Source organism: Cervus canadensis, chromosome 17 (genome assembly GCF_019320065.1).
Source record: "Cervus canadensis isolate Bull #8, Minnesota chromosome 17, ASM1932006v1, whole genome shotgun sequence".
NCBI classification, from domain to species: domain Eukaryota; kingdom Metazoa; phylum Chordata; class Mammalia; order Artiodactyla; family Cervidae; genus Cervus; species Cervus canadensis.
This window is the reverse complement of record NC_057402.1, coordinates 46,262,246-46,288,987: the sequence shown is the minus strand read 5'-3', so window position 1 is coordinate 46,288,987 and position 26,742 is coordinate 46,262,246. Positions and strand designations below refer to the sequence as shown.

The window sequence follows — 26,742 nt, the reverse complement described above, 5'->3', positions numbered from 1 at the left end:
GTGTTATTTGTTGTTTGACGCAAATGGGGGAAAACCCAGAACTTTTATAGGACTGTTTTCTCTCTCATAGGACCTCCTGGATATGATGATTGCTGAAGAGGAAAGCCTGAAGGAAAGACTTATAAAAAGCATAGCCGTCTGTCAAAAAGAACTGAACACTCTGTGCAGCGAGTTAAATGTTGAGCCTTTTCATGTATGTGGCAGGGTGTCAGGGGATCCTGTTTGGGTCTGAGATTTAGGGAAGAACTTTGTAGGGCTGGTACTGGACGTGAGAAATGGGTGGAGCATGTTGCCTAGTTACTTGGTTCCAGCAAAGCCATTTTTTTCACTTATATAAATAAGTTGCCCTGTTGAGAGGCTAAACACCTAAGTGTTGCAATGTTTTAATCAAAAACAAGTTTCCTATCAATTTGTAGGACATAAAAATTTTTTTAACTCTGAGCTTTGTTAAAAGAGGAATAGATGATATCATTCCATTCTTTCTTTGAAAGAAAATGAAAAGAGCTACTTAAACAAAAGTGACAAGTGATATAAGGGAAAGTTACCCCCAAAACCTGCCTTTGTGGGTTTTTTTCATACTTGAAAGCTGCACAGCACTGAACCAGCCAGAGTGGCCACATGAGAAGAAATGTTTCCATAGTAGGAATATCAGGAGAGTGAGGTCAAACCCAGGGATGCTCATCTGTGTTTCTTGCTGAGAGGTTGCTGTCCCGTGCTCCAGCACGAGTCAGACATGAATGCAGACACCAGCAAGCATGACATGAATGACAGAGGGACCCCGAAACATAGCCTGGGTTAGAAAAAGTAAAAACAGTGTTGGGATCATAAACATGAAGACAAATGTGAGGGTTGGGAAGGTAACTAGAATAGAGGTGGGAGCAGGGACAGCACACAGGGGGCTGATGTGGTACCAGTAAGGTCTCAGGTCCCTCTCCCTGTTACAGAAAGAACTGCCTGGGTATCTAGATGGAGTCAGCAGAGGAGGACACTGTGTTTAAAGAGTTAAGGATAATTAATGTCTTGTAGCCGTGAGCAATCAGGCAGACTCTGACATCAACACAAATGGCATAAATATCATTGATTTTGAGATTCCTTTTTAAAATTTTTTAATTGAAGGATAATTGCTTTACAGAATTTTGTTGTTTTCTGAGATTCCTTCTTTAGTCTTTTTTTTTTTAAACTTTTGATATGAAATTGGATGAGAAGTTAGGTATTCAGTAGTATATCTCCCTTAAATTATATTACAGTTCCTAGTTCAATGTTGAATAAAATTTATAGGACATATAACTGCCACTTTTTTCTTCTCCTGCTTATCAGTTAGGAGTAGAGCAAGGAGTACAAAATGGATTTTTATTGGTTAAATGATGACCTTCGATTATTGGGATGGTTAAGTGATGTTCTTAGGATTTTTGGGATAAACGTTTAGTTAGGAGCTAAATAACTATAGCTAACTCAAAGCAAGTTTTCAGCCATTTTTACCTCTGGTAAGATTGCCCCGGTACCTTTCCTTGTTGGGGAACTCTGTTAGGGGGCCCTCTCTGTGCCATGTTCTGTTAGGTTAGGTTTATTCTGTTAGGCTAACAAATAAGTTAACTTATTTGTAAGTTTAACTAAAAGTCTGTCATCCTAGTCTTTTTTTTTTCATTATCTTTCTCCTCCTTTGAAGAAATCCACTTGGCACCTTAACAGTGGTATGTTGTCTCCTACAGGAAGAAGGAGAGACAACCATCTTGCAACTAGAAAAGGATTTGCGTACTCAGGTAGAACTGAGGAGAAAACAGAAAAAGGAGAGAAAACAAGAACTGAAAATTCTTCAAGAACAAGATCAAGAACTGTGTGAAATTCTTTGCATGCCCCATTATGAAATCGACAGCACCTCAGTTCCCAGCTTAGAAGAGCTGAATCAGTTTAGACAACATGTGGCAACTTTGAGGGAAACAAAGGTATGCTAACATTGGTGTTTCTGTTCAGTTTGCTAAGTAGCGTGTTAACTCTTTGTGACCCCATGGACTGCAGCACGCCAGGCTTCCCTGTCCTGCAGTATCTCCTGGAGTTTGCTCAAATTCAGGTTCATTGAGTCAGTGATGCTGTCTAACCATCTCATCCTCTGTCGCCCCCTTCTTCTCCTGCCTTCAATTTTTCCCAGCATCAGGGTCTTTTCCAATGAATCGGCTCTTTGCATCAAGTGGCCAAAATATTGGGAGCTTCAGTTTCAGCATTAGTCCTTCCAATGAATATTCAGGACTGATTTCCTTTAGGATTGACTAGTTTGATCTCCTTGCAGCATCTTCTCTAGCACCACAGCATCAATTCTTTGGCGCTCATCCTTCTTTATAGTCCAACTCTTATACCCATACATGACTACTGGAAAGACCATAGCTTTGACTATATGGACCTTTGTCAACAAAGTGATATCTTTGCTTTTTAATATTCTGTGTAGGTTTGTCATAGCTTTATGTCAACATTCATATGTCCTAAAAGTCATTTGACTTTCCTCCAGGTATCTTATAATCATCTTCTTTCATAGGCATCTAGGCGTGAGCAGTTTGTTAACATAAAGAGACAAATCATACTGTGTATGGAGGAATTAGAGCACACTCCAGACACAAGCTTTGAAAGAGACGTGGTGTGTGAAGATGAAGAAGCCTTCTGTTTATCTCTGGAAAATATTGCAACACTACAGAAGTTGCTCCGGCAGGTAATGTCGCTCAGATTATGACCTGGGGAAAAAAAAACTTGCGGTTTAAGATAAAGAGAGTATTGTATGAAATACAACCTTGAATTTTTTTTTTTAAACAAAAACCTTAATTTATATGTAGTTCTCAGAATATGAAATTCAGGATTTGGGTGAAAAAGTAAGTTATTTTAATTAGTTTAGTGTTTAACTGAAAAAAAAAAAAAAAAAAATTTTTTTTTTTAGTTAAAATTTGAATCCTAATTTTGGAGATCTGAGACCCTACTACCATAATGACAGCCTTATAGTTTGTTTTCAGAAGTCATGAAAACACAGCTCTTCAGTCTTGTGAAAGTGCTTCTTCTCCATGCGGGTAGAGATGTATCTTTGTGTGAAGCCAGAGGGCCAGCTTTCTCTCTGCCTCTGTCATTGCTGTAACCACTGGCTTTCCTTGATACAGCTGGAAGTGCGAAAAGCACAAAATGAAGCAGTGTGTGAGGGGCTGCGTGCTCAGATACGAGAGCTCTGGGATAGGTTGCAAATACCTGCAGAAGAAAGAGAAGCTGTGGCCACGGTTATGACTGGGTCGAAGGCCAAGGTCCGGAAAGCGGTAAGGAACCCTAAGGGCACTGGGTCAGCTTTTTGGTGTCAAGTGTGATGTCTCTGGGACTTCCCTAGTGGCTCACTGGTCAAGAATCTGCCTGCCAGTGCAGGAGATGTGGGTTCAATCCCTGGGTCAGGAAGATCCTCTGGAATAGGAAGTGACAACCCAGTCTGGTATTCTTGCCTGGGAAATCCCATAGACAGAGGAGCCTGGCAGGCTACATAGTCCATGGGGTCGCAAAGAGTCGCAGAGAACTGAGCGACTGAGCGTGAGCACACACTGATGTCTTTACCAGCTTCTGCCTTGAGTGAGCCTGTTTTTTTCTTTCTTTTTTAAAAATATTTATTTGCCTCAGGTCTTAGTTGCATGCGGGATCTAGTTCCCTGACCAGGGATTGAACCTGGGCCCCCTGCATTGGGAGCACAGAGTCTTAGTCACTAGACCACCAAGGAAGTCCTGAGTGAGCCTGTTTTTAAGACAAACATCAGAAAAGGGTGGCAGTAGCCTGATCATCTGTTATTTTTTGTGTATGTTTCTTAGATTTCTGGCTCCTAGGATATCATTGTTATAGAGTGTTGACTTGCCACTGTGGTTTTGTGTTGTAATTTTATTTAAAAGGGCTTTCCTTGTGGCTTAGCTGGTAATGCCTGCAATGCGGGAGACCTGGGTTCTATCCCTGGGTTGGGAGGATCCCCTGGAAAAGGGAAAGGCTACCCACTCCAGTATTCTGGCCTGGAGAATTCCATGGACTATAGTCCATGGGGTTGCAAAGAGTTGGACGCAACTGAGCAACTTTCACTTCACTTTATTAAAAAAGGGGAAAATATTTTGCAAATTTACATAAATATACAAGTATGACAAGCACTTTTAACAGGTCTTTTTGTTTTAGCTGCAGTTAGAAGTGGATCGGTTGGAAGAACTAAAAATGCAAAACATGAAGAAGGTGATCGAGGCAATCCGAGTGGAGGTGGCGCAGCACTGGGACAAGTGTTTCTACAGCCAGGAGCAGAGGCAGGCGTTCGCCGCCTACTACTCGGGTTCGTACAGAAGTGCCGCCCTTTGTGTGGCTGCTCACCTGTGATTCATGAGTGCAGACGTTCGCTGGGGAGTATTTCCTCTGCAACAGAGGCACAAACTGCCATTCCTGTTCAAATAAGCATTTGCAAATGCTACTGGGAAATGAGGGATCTCTGAAGCGGTATAACCCTGTGGCCTACAGGTGTGAAGCTCAGGTTTATCAGGTGCTTACTCTGTGCTGCCAGGTGCAATGTCAGACTCTTAACAGGATTTTCTCACTTAATACTCACGTTAGGGGATGAGGAAGGACACTGAGGCACATAAATGTTGCACAACTTAACCCAGAGACACACAGCAGGTAAATGGCAGAGCCCACTTTTGAGCCCAGGAGTATGCCCCCAAGGGCCCAATGGAATTCTGGTCTAAATTGAATATAAAGATGCTGCTGTCTTTACTGAATTCCATGTTTCTGTACATTTTCTGTGACTCAGTCCTCTATTGGGCAGCATGAAAAGAAATAATATGAAAGAAACATAAGACAAGGCAAAAGATGACAGAAGTTTTGAGAATCTTAGTCATATTATTCTACACCTTAGTCAGTCTCCAGTCCTACCAGGCTGATGGTGACAAACCTGACTTTTATTAGCTACAGCATACAATTACTCGTGTATCACTTTTACGGTAAGGGAGAAAAATCTGCTTCCATTTTAGGGGGATGAGGGATTAGTAAATTGGGATACTAAACACTGGAGGGATTTCTTAAAACTACTGGGCCTGTATCTTGCAGAGGACTACACAGAAAATCTGCTCCAGCTCCATGATGCCGAGATCGTGCGGTTAAGAAACTACTATGAGGTTCACAAAGAACTCTTTGAAGGTGTCCAGAAGTGGGAAGAAAGCTGGAGGCTTTTCTTAGAGTTTGAGGTACTGCCCTAGTTTTTGTCTGTTTTCCTTAGAGTACAGTGTGGTGGTAAGCAAGCATCCTCTGCATGGAGTCAGAGCCTGTTTCCTTTGCTCTTTACCAGGTTTTATCATTAGATCTGTAAATTACTGCTAACCCATCTGTATTTGTCAAGCTTAGAAACATGTAACAGAAAGACCCCAAATTAATGCTTTCAATAAGGCTGAAGTTTCTTGCATAAAGGCAGTCTAGAGGTAGGCAGTGCAAGGCAGGTATGGCTGTTCCATAGTCAGTGGGGTCCCAGGCTTCTCCAGTTTATAGCTCCTCCACCACTAAGGGGTGAGTCTTTTTTTTTTTTTTTTTTATTCATTTATTTGGCTGCACCAGGTCTTAGTTGCAGCATGTGGGATCTAGTTCCCTGACCAGGGATTGAACCTGGGCCCCCTGCATTGGGAGCTCAGAGTCTTAACCACTGGGCCAACAGGGAAGTCCCAGGGGTGAGTCTTAAGCTCAGGTCCATGGTGGTTCTGGAGCTCCAACCATAGCGTTTCATACAGCATGGGAAGGAGGGAGCACAAAAGGCGTTGCCCCTCCTTCCCTCTAAGAGCCCTTCCCAGGCTCTCTTCATAGCACCTCCACTTAAATGCCACACCAACTACTGGCGAGGCTGGGAGAACTGCTACCGTAGATAAATCCAGGGTCTGTTTCTAAGGAAGGAGAGAAGAATGGATGTAGGGGCAGGTAACTAACATTCTGTACTGTTTAAACTATTATCTTAGAAAATTGCCTGGTTATTGGGGCACATTTGTGTACCCTGAGTTCCTTTTGTTCTGATAGACACACAAATAGGTTCCCTTAGAGCATTTTAGGGTTCAGAGCTGGGACTGGGTTGAGGCAAGAGAGGCACTTCGGGCATGAAATTCATGAGATTTATTCTCAGGTCCATACCAGTCCTGTTAGAGCTGGAACAGCCCTTTAGCAAATCCAGAGTTTAACTATAAGTTTATAGGCAGGAAACTAGGACTCAGAAGTAGAGAAAACTGTGTGAGATCTCACAGCTGTTTAAGAGCAGGTGTTCTAGGCCTCCATTCCTCCTTACTTCTGACAGAAAGAAAGGAGGAGGAGTAGTGAAAGTAGTGAAAGTACCATAAAAGAGAATGATATTTTGCCACTGGCAACAACTTAGATGGACCTATAGGGTATTATGCTTAGTGAAAGAACTCAGAGAAAAAGACAGCTACTGTAAGACACCACTCATACGTGGAATCTATAAAATAAACTAATGCATATAACAAAAAAAAACAGACTCACAGACATAGAAACAAACTAATGGTTACCACTGGGGAGGGGGAAACCGGGACTATTCAGGGGTAGGGGATTAAGAAGTATAACTACTATGTATAAAATAACTAAGCTGCTGGGATACATTGTACAGCATGCATGGAACACTGTAGAGCATAGCCAATATTTTAAAATAACTATAAATGGAGTATGACCTTTAAAAATTGTGAATCTCTGTGTTGTACACCTGAAACTTATATAATACTGTAAATCAACTATAATTTAAAAACATATATATATAAAGTTAATAAAGAACCAAATATGCAACCCTTGTTTACATGCCAATGTTTAAGGAAAAATAAACTAATTACCATTCCTTTTAGATATGCTTATAGAAAGTTACTAATCAAACAGCCTGGAAAGGAAACAGAATTTATCAGTTTGGCCCCCAAATTGTTGAGACTGTTTCTAAACTTTCTTGATTATCTGCCCCATTTTTTAGTGTATTCACCTAATTTGCATTTATAAATTATATACTTACTTTACTGTTCTGATATATTGTAGAACGTAACTAAAAACAGAAAAGTTAAAAAGAATAAGAAGCCTAACATTTTCTATTTTTTGTCCATTTTGTGAGGATTAATTTAATAAAAATCACATGATCTATAAACCCTTTCACTGAGCACATTTAAGCTGTGTTGTCTTAATACAGTGGGAGTGGGCAAGTGGGGGAGCCACCAGCAAGCCCTCTGAGTGTAGACCTTCTGCTTGTCCCCCCGAACCCCCCCATTTCCCTTTGGTGACCTCTGAACCAAGGAAAGGAGCCAGTGACATTGTGCAGTAAATATTAAAGCCTGTCTTACTCTTTAGAAAAGGAAACAGGAGTTTTCCTGCACCCCAGTGTATGACCTTGCATCTCTCTGGGAGTATTCACACCCCACTCCCTGCCTTAGAAAGCCACCATGTCTCACTGCTCAGAGTGGGTGGGGATGAAAACTCTCAAGTCTCCTTACAAATATGCATCCATTTATGAGAGCATGGATTCTAGCAGAAGTGACTGACTGTCAGGCATCTACTCTAATTAAAATGTGTTTTTCACAGAGAAAAGCTTCAGATCCAAGTCGATTTACAAATCGTGGAGGAAATCTTCTAAAAGAGGAAAAGCAGAGAGCCAAGCTCCAAAAAACACTCCCTAAGGTAATATTGTTGCTGAAAGTGTTTGGTGCATGGCTACAAAATATCTCACTTTTTTTTTTTTTTTTGCTTATAATATAGTAGGCTTTAATAAGTGAACACTTTGAGATATTGTGTCATTGTTAATATCTTGGTGGTTTTACGAACTAAGTGGACAGAGGAGGCAGTTCCTGGAGGAACAAGAGAAAGCCCCCAGCTCTCCGAGAGTTTGATGAATGGAATCAGACTCTTGAACTGGAAATCCACGGAGGTCACTTCTTGCTCTGATGCATTGACTTATCTGAAAAATGAAGGGGTTGGAACTCTTCCTTTTTTATCTCTAGGGTCTCTAGTAGCTGCAACATTGTGGTTCTTCAGGATTATTTTCAAGGAGAATTGCATTCTTTTTTTTTTTCTTATTTTTTTTTATTAGTTGGAGGCTAATTACTTCACAACAAAAAATATGGAACGCTTCACGAATTTGCGTGTCATCCTTGCGCAGGGGCCATGCTAATCTTCTCTGTATCGTTCCAATTTTAGTATATGTGCTGCCGAAGCGAGCACAATATCTCACTTTTTATATATCCCTTGCTTTGAATCATTTTGCCCCCAAACTGTATTCTCTTCCAAAGGTTAGGCAAGGATAGTAAGTACATGCTGGGTCTTCCTAGTATCAAGTATTTCTTGATAACCGAATATCAAGTTTTATTACGTTTTTAGGACTGCCACAACAGGGTACCAGAGACTGGGTGGCTAAAACAACAGAAATTCATTTTCTCAGTCCTGGAGGCTAGAAGTCTGAAATCAAGGTGTCAGCAGGGCTGGTTTCTTCTGAGGCTTCTTTCCTGCCTCCACATAGTTATCTTCTCCCTGTATCTCCACACAGTCCTCCTACTGTATATGTCTGTGTTTAAATTTTCTTACAAAGCTACAGTCATGTTGGATTAGGACTCACCTTTATGACCTCATTTTAACTTAATTACATCTGTGTTAAGATAGAGTCACATTCTGAGGTACTGGGGATTAGGACATCAGCATATGAATTTGGCAGGGGGCATAATTGAGCCCATAACACAAGGTGACCTTTTGAGAAAGTGCTTTGGACTTCATTACTATTCTCTATTTTAATAATTAACATTTATTGAATTAAGTGCCAGCTACTGTTTTAGAGTTCTTTCCATTTATTAATTCACTTAATCGTCACAACATCCTTAAGAAGTTGGCATTATTTCCATTCTTACAGATGAGCAAACTGAGGGACTGAGCACTTATGTACCCTGCCCACCTCTTCAGAGTCAGTGAGGGGTGGATCCCAGGCTGCAGCCCAGCTTGTGCTGCTCCGTGAACACTGCCTGCTTATTGTTGCAGGTTCCCCCAGTGCTGCCTCCAGCTTGCGGCACCAGAACTTTAGTGCTCAGGCTCTGGGTTCTCACCTTTTCCCACCTTCAAGCGTGTTATGAATGAACCATGCCCAGACTGATTCCTGGCCACTTCAGCCTGTTCCCATATGGGTGCAGCTACCTGAAGTCAGGTTAATGATACTCTGAGGCGGGGAGAGGCATTCTTTGGGAGAATCATTTCTTTCAGGTTTCACACCAAAGCTTTGCCATGATTAACATGTCCTTGTTTGTGGTCTCAGTTGGAAGAGGAGTTGAAAGCAAGAATTGAAATATGGGAACAGGAGCATTCAAAGGCATTTGTGGTGAATGGGCAGAAATTCATGCAGTACGTAACAGAACAGTGGGAGATGCACCGGCTGGAGAAGGAGAGGGCCAAGCAGGAACGAGTAAGTGAGCCCGACTTGGGAAGCGGGGAAGAGCAGTGAGCGAGCAGCCCAGAGTCTGCCAGGGCTCTAAGTTGGCTAAAGAAGTTGCAGCTCATGGCAGCTCTTTTTAGCTCTAGGTGTAAACACTTGCATTGTATTTCTGGCCCTTCCTCTGCCCCCATCCCAGAGCTGCTCTCCTTCTGGGATTTATCATTCTTGCCCCTGACTTTCACACAGCAACTAAAGAACAAGAAGCAGACAGAGACAGAGATGCTCTATGGCAGTACTCCGCGAACACCCAACAAGCGGCGAGGACTGGCACCCAGCACTCCAGGCAAAGTGCGCAAGGTGAGGCGGAGCTGCCCGAACTGCTGGGCTTTGATGTGTATCAGCTGTTGAGTCCCCGATTAAACTCGGGGGTGCTGGCAGCTGCCAACATTCTGTAATGATGAAAACCTTCAGAGGTTCATTCTGTAATTCCAACAAGTGACCATGGCACTGTGTGAAGGAAGACATTCATGCTTGGCAAATAGAATAGCCAATACTCCTTAATCTCTAGAGCAGGAAATCAGGGAGTCCGTCCTCCCCTTCCATCCTTTTTTTTTTTAAACCTTTTCTTTGATAAATGGAGTGCTATTTTCCTCTTCGATCCTCAACTCATACTTTATTACATATAAAATGTTTTTAAAAAATCACCTATAATGTATAACTCCAGGAGCACCAATGAGAATATTTGGTGTTTTTCCTGCTTTTATAAAAAGCTTTTTAAAATAGTGTATTTTCATAAAATAGAGATCACATATATAATTTTGATTTCTGCTTTTTCAGAAAGTTAAACTTTCTTTAAATATGCTCATTATTAGCTGGTATATTCTATTTTTTTGGCATTCTGTCATTTATTAAACTAGTTCCCTATTGTTTGATATTACTTAATTTTTTATTAGGAAAAAAATAATGTGATGAAATTTTTAAAACATGTTATAAATTTTTACCCATCACACCCAAAGTTTCCTTTTGCCCTTTTGTATTCTCTTTGCTTCCCTCACCCATCCCCTCCAGCTCCTGGCAGCTACATCTTTGTTTGCGCTGTCACTATTGATTAGTTTGCATTTTCTAACATTTTATAGAATAGAATCACACAGTGTGTGTACTTCTGTGTCTGGCTTTTTTCATCTGTGTTACGTCAGTAGGTTATTCTTTTTACTTTGAACAGTATTCCACTGGATGTATATACCACGATTTGCTTATCTAGTTGCCTGTGTTGATGGATATTTAGCTTATATCTGGCTACTACACATAAAGCTGCTATAAATATTTATGTGTAAGTCTTTGTATGGATATATGCTTTCATTTCTCTTGGATAAATACCCAACAGTGACATGGCTGCATCTTAGGATAGTTGCCTGTTTAACTTTTCGGAACAATATGGTTGTCCCATTTTACAATTCCACCTGCTCGATGGAACACTGAACACTTTTCTAGACTGCTTCCCGTCCTCACTCCTCTGTAGTGTAGGGATGGGTTACTCAGCACGTTGTCTCATGTCAGTAATCTTGTTTCTTGTCCTAGCTGAACACTACCACCATGTCCAATGCTACGGCCAACAGCAGCATTCGGCCTGTCTTTTCGGGGACAGTCTACCGCTCCCCTGTGTCTCGACTTCCACCTTCTGGCAGCAAGGTCAGTATGCTCTGTGTACAAGCACATCTGCAACACCAGCCCGGCCTATGCACTCCAGGGTCTGTTGGGAGGCAGAGATACTGAATATTTCCCTCTGGACTGAGAAGGAGCTTTGAGACCGAAAAACAAAGCAGATAGCTTCATAAAGTGCAATTATGAAGTTTACTGTGGGTGATTTACATACAGGCAGGATCCGGCGGACAGTGACCCAGAGGCATTTGCATCTGCACTCAAGCTCCGAAAGGGGTACAGAGGGATTTAAAGGGGCCAAAGCTAAAAATGTAGACACATCTATAGGACACATCTAGGAGCAGCACGTCTGTACTGATGGGCGCTGTGCAGTTTTCCTTCTCCCAGGGTCTCAAGACCACCAATCACCTGCCTCAGCAAAAGGCATTCTTCCAGTTTTCATATCAGGTGAAGGCAAGGGTCAGACTTGATAGGGGCTTTATCTGGCTTGGGCACATTCCTTGTGCGAAGATCGAAGGTCAGTCATGCAGGACGGGGAGAGGGTGGGACTGCGGGCCTAAGGTGGAGCTGAAAAAAAGGAGTCAGTGTGGTTCAGCCACACAAGGCCCCACCTACTTGTTCCAGTTTCTAAGATCCTTTCATCTGATTATTATTGAGATGCTGAGAGTTAACAGATGGAAACTAACTAGTCTCTCAAAGGCTCAATGAGAGAAGAGAAGAAAATGGTCTTCCTGAGCCCTGACTGGTGTTGTGGGAAGCACTGGGGTGGCTGGGAAACTGAAGTCTCCGTAGGCTCAGTTCAAAGCCTGGTCTTCAGTTGCTCCCTGCATGTGGGTTCCAGCCCAGACACTGGACGACTGGGTGCAGACAGGAACTCACCCCAGGACAGGGGTGAGGTGTGCTAAAACGTGTTCAGTCTTTCAAGTATTCCACAGACTATGCTCAAGATAGGGGTTCTGCAAGTCATTATGAATTTATATTTATTAAACCAGAAGTATAGGATTACAGACATGTGAATAAAGACGGTGTCAGCCTTTGATAATTTGTGTATGTATGGTAATTATAAGGGTGATACATTGAAGGATCTTCCTTTCCTCTGCAGCCAGTCATCACTTCCACCTGTTCGGGGAAAAAAACACCCCGTGCCGTCAAGCATGGAGCCAACAAGGAGAACCTGGAACTCAATGGCAGCATCCTCAGCGGTGGGTACCCTGACTCGGCCCCCCCACGGCGCAACTTCAGCATTAATTCTGTTGCCAGCACCTATTCTGAGTTTGCGGTAATTCACCTTTTCTAATATCTACCAGTCCCTGGGGAGCACACAGTTGGGGCAGAGGGGGCATCTCCCCAGGGGCACCCAGGCTGTTAGTTCGGACGGATCTTTGGAGGCTGAGAATCCCTTTCCTAAAATGACCATGGCATGAGGTGGGGGTGGTGTAAGGGTGGTATACAGGAAGAAAGATGGCAGCAGCAAACAGACATTTAACCTGGATCCTTCTGCTTAAGAAATACCATTCCCTGGCTGCAGGAGGTGACCTTTCTAATCACTGCCCTGGTGCTCTCTTGGTGGAGTCTTGGTAATTGTCTTTAATTCTTTGTTCTTAGAAGGATCCGTCCCTCTCTGACAGCTCCACTGTTGGGCTTCAGGTCTGTATGGCAACCCCTGCATGTCCCATGTCCCTTTTCCAAGCTGATCTGTCATCTGCTGGCTTCCTTCCCACGTGGGCACAGGGCTGCACTAACCAGTCATCTCAGCTGTACTGTCATAAGACTTTTTTTTAAACAAAGGAAGCAGGAATCCCTAATACAGATTTCAAAAAGAGTAAATATCTGGCTTAAGTTCCCAACAGACTGACTAAACAGACTAATCTGCCGATTAACTTGTTCAGACTTGGATTCTCAGCCCCATCTAAAGTTAGGCAAAGTTTTTTTATCCTGTTATTTCACAACAGAGAATTTCCACCCTCCCCAGTTGTGACATTAAGGGCCTCCAGTGTGCTAGAAAGAAGAGAGGCCCCATCACGTGGGGAGGGGAGCCCCAGCTGTGTGCTGCCTATAAGGTTCTTGGCCTGTGTGCTGATTATTTCCTGGAGTATATGTCTTACTAACCCCTCAGAGCTGCACTGCCAACTTTCTGTCTGCTCTGGGCTAGCCCATGCTCATTTCTTTGCCTTTGCCTATTTCTACCACATTGAGCTGCTAAAGCACATAGGAGGCACTGGAAGAAAGTTATTTTTTCCCCACAATGCTCTTCAGCTCCTAGTAACCTACTTCACATTTACCAACACTTAACTGCAGTGCCCTCTCCTTAGGGATGTGTTCTCTTGTCTGAGTATCTAATTATTGAGAGGCAAGGCTGTCCTTCACCCTTGTGGGGGATATTGAGTGAAAGCCTAGGGCATCAACTGTCTTGCTGCAGTAATGGAGAATGTGACAGCTGCCCAAAGCTACAGCTCATTTTGAGCTCTGAAGCTCGTTTTATATTTTGTCAAATTACTTTTTTTTTTTTTTTAAGAATTGTTTTATGTTTTTTGTTTTTTTTTTTTGGCTGTGCTGTGTGGCATATGGGATCTTAGTTCCCCAACCAGGGATTGAACCTCAAGCTCAATCTTAACCACTGATCTACCAGGGAATTCCTTATCAAGTACTTGACTTTGTGGTTCTCCTACAGAAGTGGGTACTTGTCACTGTGGCTAGCTGACTGCAGGCCACCAAGTCCAACTTTCTCTTTCCTGTTGCTCAGCCAGCCCCGCTTCATCCACTTGGCACTTACACATATCTGTCTTTGGCTCGGTCAGGAAGGCTCTTCTGGTTTGGGCTGTTGTGGCTGCAGGCTCCACCAGGCAGCACTGAAGCCAGCAGACTAACCTCTACTGACACCTGTCCTTCCTCACTGGTCACTCATGCTTTGTCTTCTGCTTCAATACCATGTGCTCCAGCATGAGATGAAATCACCAGCAGGTTAACAGGCCCTCAGCCCCAGGGATTGGTAGATACACACTCTGGCCCATTGTTTCATAAAGGGCTCAAAAGGCCAAAGCTTGTTGCCTATCTAGCTTGACAACTCAGAGTACTTGGTGAAGTCTAAGGGATTTCTCCTCTGTGAAGTTTTAACAAAAACTGGCTGAGGAAAGCAGTCAAGGGGCATATGTGCACCTGCTTAATCTGTGACTAAGCATTCCCTTCCCCTGGATTCCTAACACAGCCTGTGCTGGGCTAGGGCCCACCGTCTTAGAGAAACGCCCTCAGAGGGCTGTGTGCTGACATTTACTCATGCTTACTTACCAGGGCAGGGCATGCATGAGAGGGGGCAGTACTGCCATTGATGTTATTTATTTTTCAACAGCGCGAACTTTCAAAGGCTTCCAAATCTGATGCTGCTTCCCGAATCCTCAATTCAACCAACATCCAGTCCTGAGAAGCCCTGATCAGTCACCCCTCTGAAGTTTTCTGTGCCTAATTATACAGGGTGGCTTTAATGTTTCTTCAGTTTAGATGCCTGAAAGCCTGGACACGTTCCATTACCATGAGTCTAACTGAGAGAAGTGAATGAGTTACAGATGAAAGTCTATCATAAGCTTAGTGTGTCCTCAGACATTTGGTTTTATTTTGACTCAAGAAATACATTAAAACTTAGTTCATAGCAGTAAGTGTAAATTTTAGCATATGGAACTTAATTTCTTTTCCTGCCCCATAATTGTACTTGCTGAAGCATGATCAAGGGCTTGTTATATTTCATCTTTATGTAGGAAAATGACTGTGTCCATCCTTGGGGTATGGGACATGAAGCAGTTTTCTGTCTGTACACTTATAATTAGCAACTAACATCTTTTTTGTTTAGGGATGTTCACTTAATGCTACAGCTTCAGTAGCTTTGCTCTCAGCTAAAGGCCTGTCCCCACCACACAGGACAGCCTTCCTACTGATGAAGATGTCTGTGTGTCGGAAGTTGGGATGGCCTGACTCACTGCCAAAGAGGTGACAGGGAGGCTGGGAGCACCTTTGTTCAACTGTGTACAGTTTTGTCATGTGGGGTGATGCTGTGGTCAGTGGGGGAGGGGGGGGGGTGTGTGTGTGTGTGTATGAACACACGTGCTTGTCTGAACTCTACTCTCTGGGTCCAGCTCCCCCATCCCGGCGCCCTGGTGCCTGAGTCCCTCCACCCTCTGCACTTGGTAGCCAAGTAGGGAGGCTGTTTGGTTGGCTGGGCCATTCCTGTTCCTGTCGTGGAGACCTGGAACTTTGCACATGTCAGTACTGGGGAGTTGTTCCTGCCGTAATGTCCACGATGAGGCTCCTTCTTTACCTACCCTATCGATCACTACTGCGCTCCCCAAAGCACTATTATTTATTCTCCCTCTGCCTGCACCCCTACTACTGTCAGCACAGTAAATGGTTCTTGGAAGCTTACAGGTGTGGATTTGGTCTGTTAGTCATGTGTATACATGTACTGATTTTAAAATATATTAAATTAAAATGTATACTTATATTTCAGAAACATATATTGTAGTGGTGTTTTCATTGATTTCCCAATCACTTTTTGGTTGGTTTTTGTCTGAAAAACAGGACTAAAAGAACATACAAGAAATTTTTAGTCAGGAGCATGATTTTTACTTTGAGTGCTTCTAAATTAAGAACATCTCATGTGCTGAGAAAAAGTTTTCTGAGAGAAATAAAAAGCCTAACTCCCAAGTTTTCATTGCTAGTCTCTGTGTACAGCTCTATTTTTCTTTTGGGTAAATACCTAGGAGTGAAATGGCTGGATCATACATATGGTAGGTGTATATTTTAACTTTTTAAGAAACTGCCAGTCTGATTTCCAAAGTGGATGGCTTATTTTACACTCTCATGATATATTAAGGTTCCAGTTTCTTCATATCTTCTGCAACACTTGGTATGGTCAGTCTTTATGATTTTAGCCATTTTAGTAGCTGTGAAATAGTATCTCAATGTGGTTGTAATTTGTATTTTCCTAATGATGGTGTTTAACTTTTTTTTTAAATTCTGTTTAACATCTTTTCACGTGCTTCTCTGCCATCATTCTTCTCTGGTGAAGTACCTGCTGAGTTCATTCTTTTTCATACAGTACCCAGTTGTCCAGCACCATTAACTAAAAAGCTAAACTTTATCTCCTGTAAGTTTCTGTTCCACTCATCTGTCTGTCCTGATGACAGTACTACTGTTTTAATTACGAGGATTTATATGAACTTGTAAAATCAGGTAATGTTAACTTTCCAACTTTGTGCTTTTAAACATCATTTTGTCTGTTACAGGTCCTTTGCATTTTTGTATGAGTTTTAGGGGAAAAAGCTTGTCAATTTCTACAGAAAAATCTCGTAGAATTTTTATTGCCATCACATTGAACCTGTAGACCAACTGGGGGAGAACTAACAACCCACAAACAAGGCATTTCTCTCCATTTATTTCGGTTTTCTTCTCAGCAGTATTTTATAGGTCACGTGTACAAATATTTCACATCTTTGTCAGATTTATCCCTAAGTATTTCATATCTTGATGCTATTGTAAATGGTATCTTTTAATTAAAATTTCTGGTTGTTACTTGGCTACATAAATATATATAGTTGATTTTTGTATATTGTTCTTATATCCTACAACTTGCTAAACTCACTAAAGGAAAATGAGGGAAAAAAATATTCATTGTATTGGAGCAAGTCTTTAATGCTTAGCCAGGCCATTCTGACCTAAAGAATTCCATGGACTATAGAGTCCATGGGGTCACAGAGTCGGACACAACTGAGCAACTTTCACTTTCAGGCCATAAACAACTGTGCCTTAGCCTTCGGTTCTTATTTGTGGAGCCTGAATCCTAGACAGAAATGAAAACTCAAGTGTTTTCTCAGGCATTTTTGAGCAAATATCCAACCCTGAGCATGTGTTATGCTTTAACTCCCTAACTGATGATTTCAGTTGATGTAGAAAAAGAAAGATTCCACAACCTTTCATGATAAAAACGCAATAAAATAGAAAAGGAGACTACTTCCACACAATAAAAGCCATATGTGACAAGCCCACAGTGAACATACTTTTGCTTTAAGATCAGAACAAGGCAAGGATGCACACTTTCAACATTTTTAATCAACATAGAGCCATTAGGCCATAAAAGAAATAAAAGGCATTCAAATTGAAAAGAAAGAAATAAAATTATATTTGCAGGTGAGTGATCTTATATGTAAAAAATCTTAAAGACTACCAAAAAGCTGTTAGAATTAATAAATGACTTCAGCAAAGTAGCAGGATACAAAGTCAATACACAAAAATCAGTTGTATTTCTATACACAATGAACAATCTGAAAAGGAAATTACAAAAATGATTTATAACGGCATCAAAAAGACTAAAATACTCAGCAATTAACCAAGGAGGTTAATTGCAGAATTCCAAAGAATAGCAAGGAGAGGTATAAAAAGCCTTCCTCAGTGATCAGTGCAAAGAAACAGGGGAAAACAATAGAATGGGAAAGACTAGCGATCTCTTCAAGAAAATTAGAGATACCAAGGAAACATTTCATGCAGAGATGGGCTCAATGAAAGACAGAAATGGTATGGACCTAACAGAAGCAGAAGATATTAAGAAGAAGAGGTGGCAAAAATACACAGAAGAACTATACAAAAAAGATCTTCATGACCTAGATAATCACGATGGTGTGATCACTCTCCTAAAGCCAGACATCCTAGAGTGTGAAGTTAAGTGGGCTTTAGGAAGCATCACTACGAACAAATCTAGTGGAGGTGATTAGAATTCCAGTTGAGCTATTTCAAATCCTAAAATATGATGCTGTGAAAGTGCTGCACTCAATATGCCAGCAGATTTGGAAAACTCAGCAGTGGCCAGGACTGGAAAAGGTCAGTTTTCATTCCAATCCCAAAGAAAGGCAATGCCAAAGAATGCTCAAACTACCACGTAATTGGACTCATGTCACACGCTAGCAAAGTAATGGTCAACATTCTCCAAGTCAGGCTTCAACAGTACATGAACCATGAACTTCCAGATGTTCAAGCTGGGTTTAGAAAAGGCAGAGGAACCAGAGATCAAATTTCCAACATCTGTTGGATCATCGAAAAAGCAAGAGAGTTCCAGAAAAACGTCTACTTCTGCTTCATTGACTATGCCAAAGCCTTTGACTGTGTGGATCACAATAAACTGTGGAAAATTCTTCAAGAGATTGGAATACCAGACCACCTTACCTGCCTCCTGAGAAATCTGTATGCAGGTCAAGAAGCAACAGTTAGAACTGGACATGGAACAACAGACTAGTTCCAAATTGGGAAAGGAGTATGTCAAAGCTGTATATTGTCACCCTGCTTATTTAACTATATGCAGAGTACGTCATGAGAAATGCTGGACTGGATGAGCACATTGGAATCAAGACTGCCAGGAGAAATATCAATAATATCAATAACCTCAGATATGCAGACCACACTTATGGCAGAAAGTGAGAGTCTCTTGATGAAAGTGCAAGAGGAGAGTGAAAAAGTTGGCTTAAAACATTCAGAAAACTAAGATCATGGCATCTGGTCCCACCACTTTATGGCAAACAGATGGGAAAACAGCAACAGACTTTATTTTTGGGGGCTCCAAAATCACTACAGATGGTGACTGCAGCCATGAAATTAAAAGACGCTTGCTCCTTGGAAAAAAAGCTATGGCCAACCTAGACAACACATTAAAAAGCAGAGACATTACCTTGCCAACAAAGGTCCGTCTAGTCAAAGCTATGGTTTTTCCGTAGTCAAGTATGGATGTGAGAGTTGGACTGTAAAGAAAGATGAGCACTGAAGAATTGATGCTTTTGAACTGTGGTGTTGGAGAAGACTCTTAAGAGTCCCTTGGACTGCAAGCAGATCCATCCAGTTCATCCTAAAGGAAATCAGTCCTGAATATTCATTGGAAGGACTGATGCTGAAACGCCAATACTTTGGCCACCTGATGAGAAGAACTGACTCATTTGCAAAGACCCTGATGCTAGGAAAGATTGAAGGTGAGAGGAGAAGGGGACAACAGAGGATGAGATGGTTGGATGGCATCACCTTCTTGATGGACATGAGTTTGAGCAGACTCAGGGAGTTGGTGATGGACAGGGAAGCCTGGCATGCTGCAGTCCATAGGGTCACAAAGAATCGGACACAACTGAGCAACTGAACTGAACTAACCAAGGAGGTGAAAGACATGTATGATGAAAACTATTAGGTTAGCTAAAAAGCACATTTGAGTTTTTCCATAATGTGTTACCAAAAAAACCAAACAAACTTTTTGGCCAACCCAGTGCAAAACACCGCTGAAAGAAGTTATAGACATAAATAGGGAGGGGGGATCGGGATGGGGAACACATGTAAATCCATGGCTGATTCATGTCAGTGTATGGCAAAAACCACTACAATATTGTAAAGTAATTAGCCTCCAACTAATAAATGAAAAAAAAGTTATAGACATAAATAAATGGAAACACATACCATGATCATGGATCAGAAGACTTAATATTGTTAAAATATCAGTAGCACCCAAAGAAATCTATAGATTCTAGCAATCCCTAAAATCTCAAGAACCTTTATGCAGAAATAGAAAAGCCCTATAACTCATGGGATCTCAAGGAACCCCAAACAGTCAAAACAACTTTGAAAAAGAACAAAACTATAGGACTCAGACATCCTAGGTTCAAAACCTACTGCAAAGTTATAGTAATCAAGCCAGTATTGACATAAAAAAGAGAGACATATAGATCAAAGGAATAGAATAGAAAGCCCAGAAATAAACCCTTGAATATATAAGCAGATGATTTATGACAAGGGTGCCAAGGTCATTCATTGGGGAATGGACAGTCTTTTCAACAAATGGTGCTAGGAAAGCTGGATATCCACATACAAAAGGATGAAGTTTGACCCTTACCTGTCACTGTATACAAAAATTTAACTCAAAATGGATCAAGGACCTAAATATAAGACCTAAAAAATTCTTATAAAAACATAGGACAAAAGCTTCAAGACACTGAATTTGGCAATAATTTCTTAGACATGTCACCAAAGGCACAGGCAACAAAAGAAAATATAGACAAATTGGACTTCATGAAAATTAAAAGCAATGCAGAGGACAAGGTTCGATCCCTCATCTGGGAACTAAGATCCCACATGTCACGGAGCAGCTAAGCCCATGTGTCATGACAACTAGAACCCATGCACCGAACTACTGAGCCCAAAAGCCACAACTAAGACCCAATGCAACCGAAAAACAAACATTTAAGCAAAAGAGACACTATCAACAGAGTGAAAAAGCAACCAACAGAATGGGAGAAAATACTTCCAAATCAGTCTGATGAGGGATTAATACCTAGAATATATAGAACTCCTAAAACACCACACACACAAAACCTGATTCAAAATGGGCAAAGGACTTGAATAGACATTTCTCCAAAAGAGATATGTAAATGGCCAATAAGCACATGAAAAGATACTTAACATCACTAATCTTTAGGGAAATAGCAAATCAAAATTACAATGAGATAGCCACTTTATACCCATTAGGATGGCTACTGTCAAAAAAGCAAGAAGTTGGACTTCCTTGGTGGTCCAGTAGTTGAGAATTCACCTACCAACACAGGGGACACAGTTGGATCCCTAGTCTGGGAAGATTCCACATGCTGCGGAGCAAGGAAGCCTGTGCACCACAGCTGCTGAGCCCAACCACTACGAGAGAAGCCACGGCAACAGAAGGCCACACACAACCAGGGAAAACCCACAGACAGCGACGCAGACCCAGCGCAGCCAAAAATACATAAATAGTTTTTTTAAAGCAAAAAAAGTGTTGGGTAAGGATAGAGAGAAATTGGAACCCTTGTGCACTATTTATTGGTGGGATTGTAAAATGTTAAAGCCACTGTGGAAAACAGTAATGTAGGCTCCTCAAAAACTTAAAAATGGAATTACCGTATGACTCTGAGTCCACTTTAGGTATGTATCCAAAAGAATTAAAGGCCGAGTCTTAAAGAGGTGTTTGTAAATCCATGTTCACAGTAGCATCATTCACAACAGTTAAAATATGAAAGCCTCCCAAGTGTCCATCAACCAATGACTGGATAAACCAAACATGCCTATACATACAATGGAACATTATTAAGGCCTAGAAAGGAAGGAAATTGTGCAGTATGCCACAACATGGATGATCCCTGAGGGCATTATGCTAACTGATCATAAGCCAGTCACAAAAAGACAAATACTGTTATGATTCCACTTACATTAGGTAGAGTAGTCAAGATCACAAAGAGAGACAAAAGGTATAATGACAGTTGTCAGGGGTTGGGGAGAATGAGGAGTCGCTGTTGAATAGCTGTAGGGTTTCAGACTTACAAGATAAGAGATGGGACTGATGGTGCTGATGGCTGCACAGCAATGGGAGTGTCCAGGACCACTGAACTGTACACTTAAAATGTGAAGATAAGTTTTTTGTTATGTGTATTTTAACTCAGTAAGAAAAAAGAAATCAGTATCAACAAGAGAATATATAAACCTGAGGTATAATTCATGTAATAGAATGGAAGTGAATAAACTTTAGGTCACCACAGATGAATCTTACAGTGCTGATGAAAAAAGACATAAAAGAACATACACAGAATGACTATTTACCTAAAGTTCAAAAGCAGACAAATTTTACTGTATAAAGAGGTATACATGGAATGGTAAAATTCAAAGCGAAAACAGTCCAGATGAATAGACAAAAGATGACCTCTAGCGGTTCCCAGTCTTAGCACTACCTCAAAAATCACCTGGGATGGGGCAGCTTGGCAAGAATACCAGAGCGTGTAGCCATTCCCTTCTCTAGGGAATCTTCCTGACCCAGGGAGGGATTCAACCCAGGTCTCCTGCATTGCAGGTGGATTCTTTACTGTCATAGCCACTAGGGAAGCCCTTCAAAAATCTACCCACATCTATGTTCTACACCCTTAAGTTCACGATTTCATCATGTCTAAGGTGCTGGCCCTGGCTCAGCTGGTAAAGAATCTGCCTGCAATGCGGGAGACCTGGGTTCGATCCCTGGGTTGGGACGAGCCCCTGGAGACAGGAAAGGCTACCCACTCCAGTATTCCGGCCTAGAGAGTTCCATGGACTGTAGTCCACGGGGTCGAAAGAGTCCGACATGACTAAGCGACTTTCACTTTCTCTTCATGATGCCGTCTCTAGGCATCCAGTTACACATCTCCAGGTGCTTCTTTTTTTCTGGGAGTGTGGGGCACAGCAAACCCTGGAGCCTGTAGAATCTTAGTTCCCTGACCAGGGATTGAATCTGTGCCCTCAGCAGTGAAAACGCAGAGTCCTAACCACTGGACCACCAGGGAGTTCCCTCCAGGTGTTTCTAATGGGGGGACAAAGTTGAAGATGCCACCTGCTCTAAGGTGGAGCAAGAGGGCTGTGAACGGGAGGGGCAAAGGTGAGGCCTCTGGGTGCTGGCAGTGGTTTTCCTTGCCCTGTGGGGAGTTTCACAGGTGTTGGCTTTATAATTTTCCACTCTACTGTTATTTTATACCCTTATCCATAGGTCAGCTCTTCTCTTTCTCCACAGCATACACATAGGTGTTCCAGGGCCCACAGCTCACAGTTCTTACTTGGAGTTGCTTATCTACAAAGTACTCCACACGGCAGGGCCGGTCCAAAGTGGTTGTGTCCTTGTGGCCAAGCTGTCCATATTTACCTAAAGTGAAATGAGCCCTTTGCCATCCTCTGCTGGGCCCTGTGACTTCTCCCCTCCAGGAAGGAAAACCAGCCCATTGACTGAAGCGCTGGGCTTAGGCCACCACCCTGCTGGTGTCTGCTCTGTGAGTTCAGACCAGCACCACAGAGCCGGGCAAATCATCCAGGCTCCCCACTCCCAAGCTCAGATGCTCAGAGATTTTCATTCTACCTTTTTCTCTTCCCGGGGCCAGACCAAAAGAGGTCTCAGAAATGCTAGCGAAATATTCCATTGGGACACATACTTTTTCAGAAAGGTAAATAGGAAATACTGATACTTCCTATTTCTCTGAGCTCTGCCCCTCTGAGTGTGCCTAGATCTGTTCCAGAGAAGGGAAAAGACGGCTTTTCACTCCAGCGGTCGTGCTGAGACCCCTGCTTCCACTCCTCTTCACAGCTGTTGTCACCTGCCCTCTACCCGCAGGTCTTTTCCTCCCCTTTGTTTAAGCATCACAAAAGCAAACCCTTTACTTACCCCAGCCCCAGGTGTAGAGCTCCCCCGTTCCTGCAACCGAAAGGACAGTAAAGGGGCTGTTGCCATGCTCTCTGACAGGGCATGCGAAAAGCTCAGCCTGCCACAACCCACAGCCAGCTCACTGTGGTCGTCGTCTGATTTGATTGGCGGAGCAACACATACTCTCTCCCTTTTTAACAACAGTCTAGTCACATATCAGGAAGATCCTGTGGAGAAGGGCATGGCAACCCCCTCCTCTGTCCAGAGAATCCCATGGACAGAGGAGCCTGGCAGGCTACATAGAGTCTCAGAGTTGCAAAGACTCGGACACAGCTGAAGCGACTTAGCGCACGGCATGCACACACACTAGTCATGTCTGGGGTGGTAAAGGATCCAGACTGAAAAAGTTCACCTTCCTATATGCCCAATGGCTGTGACTCATAGCTACTGAGTTTGGAGTCTCAGGAGCAGGGGTGGGCAGATCCTCATCTGATGCAAGGCTGGCAAACACTAGCCTCCCTCCGGAAGGAAGAACCTTCAGGGCCTGACAGGCTGGGTAGCCTCTGTGAAAGGCCCGAGGGAGTGAGGCTGCTAGCCTTTTAAGTGACCACACCCTTTCCTGCAGCCGCCAGCTGGGCGGAGGGGGCTTCCTGCTCCGTCCTGAACCAGCCCACCTGGCCCCACTCACTTGTCAGCACTGCCGTGTGCCGGGATCCGCAGCTGACCTTGACTGCCTCTGAGCCCGGGCTGAGGTCCAGTAAAGCTGGGAAGGGCTGGACTGCTATGAAGGGGGCAGGGGCTCCATCCTCACCCGTAGAGACTCTCTTTACTTCAGAACCATCTTCATCCAGTCCTGAGGCTTCAGAGAAGCAGTAAGAGTTATGATAATGATGGTGAACACTCACTGAGACCTGATCTACACCTCGATCGTAAAAAATAATTAAAATAATAAGCATCATTCATACAATAGCTGAAGCCTCTACTCTAGCTCCAAAGCTGTCGCTTCCAACCCCGAATTCCCTGGGAAGTGCTGGAGCTGACAGGCTTGTGGGGCGTGCCGTGCTCCCTCTCATAAGGGGCTCAGAGTCCTTCGGTGTGTCCTGGGGTCCCAAGGATGTCACATACCCCTTCTGAGCCCTGTAGCTCTCGAGCCAGCCTATGGCCAGGAGGCAGGAATGACAGAATGTGTGGAAATCAACAACTGACTCTCACCAACAGACTTGTGTTTGCCAAGGAGGAGGGGGTGGGGGAGGGATGGATTGGGAGTTTGGAGTTAGCAGATGCAAACTATTATACATAGAATGGAAAAAACAATAAGGTCCTAATCTATAGCACAGGGAACTATACTCAGTATCCTGCGGTAAACCGTAATAGAAAAAATATAAAAAAGAATGTGTGTGTAGGTATAACTGAATCATGTGGCCATACAGCACAAGGTAACACAACATTGCAAATCAACTGTACTTCAATAAAATAAATTTTTAACAAAATTGACCCTCACCTCCTGCAGTTGTCTTTCCATCTTCTGCCAGGCTCTTGGTGGGCAGGGCCAGCTGCCCCGATTCATTCCAGCCCCAGATATAAATATCTCCTGTCTCTGTCTCAGAGAGAATAGGGTCCCATTAAACAGACTCAGATCACCCCTGCATCCCTCCACACTCCCTGTAGGAGTGTGGCTCCTGAAAGACAACTCTTACCTGCCCCACCCAAGTCAGCGTTCCAGATTAAGCACCTCCCCCAGGGCCCAGCAGCTTTCTTGTCTCAGCAGGGCCTTTCCCCCTTACGTGCATTCGGTCACCCTATTCTTAAAGGACACCTCTTGTTAGGCTTTCCTCTCCAGGGTCACTTTTCCCTTTTGTTGTTAAATCCCAGCCACCACCCCCAACATGCAGTTTGGAAATGAGTCCCTGGAAGTTTCCGAGTGTCTTCTTTTCACATCCACTGAGCCCAGGCTCCTTTCTTCAGCCCTACCCATCACTGGTCCTGAAGACCTTTTTTAAAAAATGTGTTTGTTTGTTTTTTTACACTGACACAGCATTGATTTAATTGACACAGCATGAAAGTTTTTGTATAAGTTTCATATTTACAACATTACATATATTTTGACTTCTGTATGCACTACAGTTTATCACCAAAAGGTCGGTTTCCGTCTGTCGCCATACAGTTGACCCTCTTGACCCATTACACCCTCCCCCATCCCTGAAGGCCTCTAGAAGCTCTCAACATTGCTTGCCTCCTCCCACAACACTATATAGGGTTGTTGGCTGGAGCAAGAGCCCTAACACTAAAAATTCACTAACAGTAGTAGCTGATTTTTATCAAATATTTAATCCGTGCCAGCACGGATATTAAGCACCATATCCCCACTCTACTCCAGAGAAACTTGAGTGGTGAGGTGTTCTGCCCAAGATCACCAGGGGCAGAGTGATGCTGATGTGAACCTGGGAGGTCTGGTTTGAAGCATCAGTGCTCCAACCACACTACACCGAGGCCTCAAACTCCTTTTGGACCTTAGTGTGAGACTTCCCTTTGTGCTCACTTTCTGGTCCTCTCGTCTCTCCTCCCGCCCAGTAGTTCTCAAGCCTGGCTGCCAACCCAGGCCCATTAGAATAGGAAGGGGAGAGTGCAGGCCTAAGTCATTTTTAAAGATCCCGAGTGAAACCATGCCCCACGGATTTAACAGAAGGTGATAACTACGGAGAAATTCTTAAACTTTCCTTGGAGAACAGATGAGGAACACACTATTAAAAACCCCTTTGCTTGTAAAGTGCCTTCTTTAAGTTCACTTTGGTTTTTCTGCTTTTTTCCCCCTTTAACTGTATACAGTTTCATACAACCCAGCTGTTTCACAGGAACTTGGAGTCAGCGCCTGCCCAGCAAAAGCAATCTGGAGACTCGATGGGACCACCGACCCTAAAACTGGGCTTGTGCACATGGCCAATGAATGACCTTCTAATGTCAGAGGGCTGGAAAACTCCACCCTTAGATCATGCTAATTGCCTCCCCCCCCTCCCCGCGCCCGCCCTGCTGCCTGGTGGTTTGTGGGATCTTAGTTCCCTGACCAGGGATTGAACCCAGGCTCCAGCAGTGAAAGCTCTGCATCCTAACCACTGGACTGCCAGGGAAGTCCCAAAGCGCCTCCACTTTGAAATCTGCAGAACCATGTTGACTCAGGTATGCCTGCTCAGAACACTGATTACCTCACCTTCTTCCCTACCTCCAATCACCTTTCTCCATGCCTAAGACCACCTGGCTTATGCCATAAATACCCCAAGCCCTTCAATGTGGCAGATCAGAGGCTTATTCTCCCATCTCCTCACTTGGCTGCCTTGTGAATAAACTCTTTCTTGGCTGTCAACCTTGGCATCTCAGCGTTTGGCTGGCTGTGCAGCCCGACCTTGTCAGTAACAATATAAGTAGCAGCCAGAGTGCCCAGATGCAGATCCTTGCAAAAATCATCTGCTCCCAGCCCTACCCCACAGCCTAGCTA

The 26,742-nt window shown here is 43.2% G+C and overlaps 2 protein-coding genes, 1 long non-coding RNA gene and 1 other non-coding gene across 11 annotated transcripts in view; 2 read left to right on the top strand and 2 right to left on the bottom strand.

Annotated features, from left to right (window-relative positions):
- PRC1 (protein regulator of cytokinesis 1) overlaps window positions 1-16,632 on the top strand; it is a 22,479-nt gene extending 5,847 nt beyond the window's left edge. Inside the window, exons 3-15 of one of the 4 annotated variants that reach the window (XM_043434566.1) lie at window positions 71-193; window positions 1,710-1,943; window positions 2,528-2,698; window positions 3,135-3,284; window positions 4,168-4,315; window positions 5,083-5,219; window positions 7,579-7,674; window positions 9,290-9,436; window positions 9,653-9,763; window positions 10,985-11,095; window positions 12,168-12,344; window positions 12,671-12,712; window positions 14,412-16,632. In XM_043434566.1, the coding sequence (XP_043290501.1) occupies window positions 71-193; window positions 1,710-1,943; window positions 2,528-2,698; window positions 3,135-3,284; window positions 4,168-4,315; window positions 5,083-5,219; window positions 7,579-7,674; window positions 9,290-9,436; window positions 9,653-9,763; window positions 10,985-11,095; window positions 12,168-12,344; window positions 12,671-12,712; window positions 14,412-14,483 (1,719 nt within the window). In that variant the 3' untranslated portion in view covers window positions 14,484-16,632. The remainder of the gene's footprint in view (window positions 1-70; window positions 194-1,709; window positions 1,944-2,527; window positions 2,699-3,134; window positions 3,285-4,167; window positions 4,316-5,082; window positions 5,220-7,578; window positions 7,675-9,289; window positions 9,437-9,652; window positions 9,764-10,984; window positions 11,096-12,167; window positions 12,345-12,670; window positions 12,713-14,411) is intronic. The other 3 variants (XM_043434569.1, XM_043434568.1, XM_043434567.1) reach the window with 3 other exon arrangements.
- Window positions 4,742-26,742, bottom strand: part of RCCD1 (RCC1 domain containing 1) — a 25,573-nt gene continuing 3,572 nt past the window's right edge. For 2 of the 5 annotated variants that reach the window (XM_043434570.1, XM_043434571.1), the window contains exons 5-8: window positions 24,754-24,849; window positions 23,941-24,111; window positions 23,274-23,303; window positions 21,699-22,760 (exon numbers count right to left, since the gene is read on the bottom strand). In XM_043434570.1, the coding sequence (XP_043290505.1) occupies window positions 22,609-22,760; window positions 23,274-23,303; window positions 23,941-24,111; window positions 24,754-24,849 (449 nt within the window). In that variant the 3' untranslated portion in view covers window positions 21,699-22,608. Of the gene's footprint in view, window positions 4,791-11,548; window positions 11,633-21,698; window positions 23,119-23,273; window positions 23,304-23,940; window positions 24,112-24,753; window positions 24,850-26,742 lie in introns of those variants that run through there. The other 3 variants (XM_043434574.1, XM_043434573.1, XM_043434572.1) reach the window with 3 other exon arrangements.
- LOC122419941 lies at window positions 8,108-8,214 on the bottom strand. Its single transcript, XR_006263141.1, has one exon. It is a non-coding gene; the product is annotated as a U6 spliceosomal RNA (small nuclear RNA).
- The window catches only part of LOC122419755, a 16,140-nt gene continuing 11,208 nt past the window's right edge, over window positions 21,811-26,742 (top strand). Inside the window, exon 1 of the long non-coding RNA XR_006262979.1 lies at window positions 21,811-21,928. This is a non-coding gene — a long non-coding RNA (uncharacterized LOC122419755). The remainder of the gene's footprint in view (window positions 21,929-26,742) is intronic.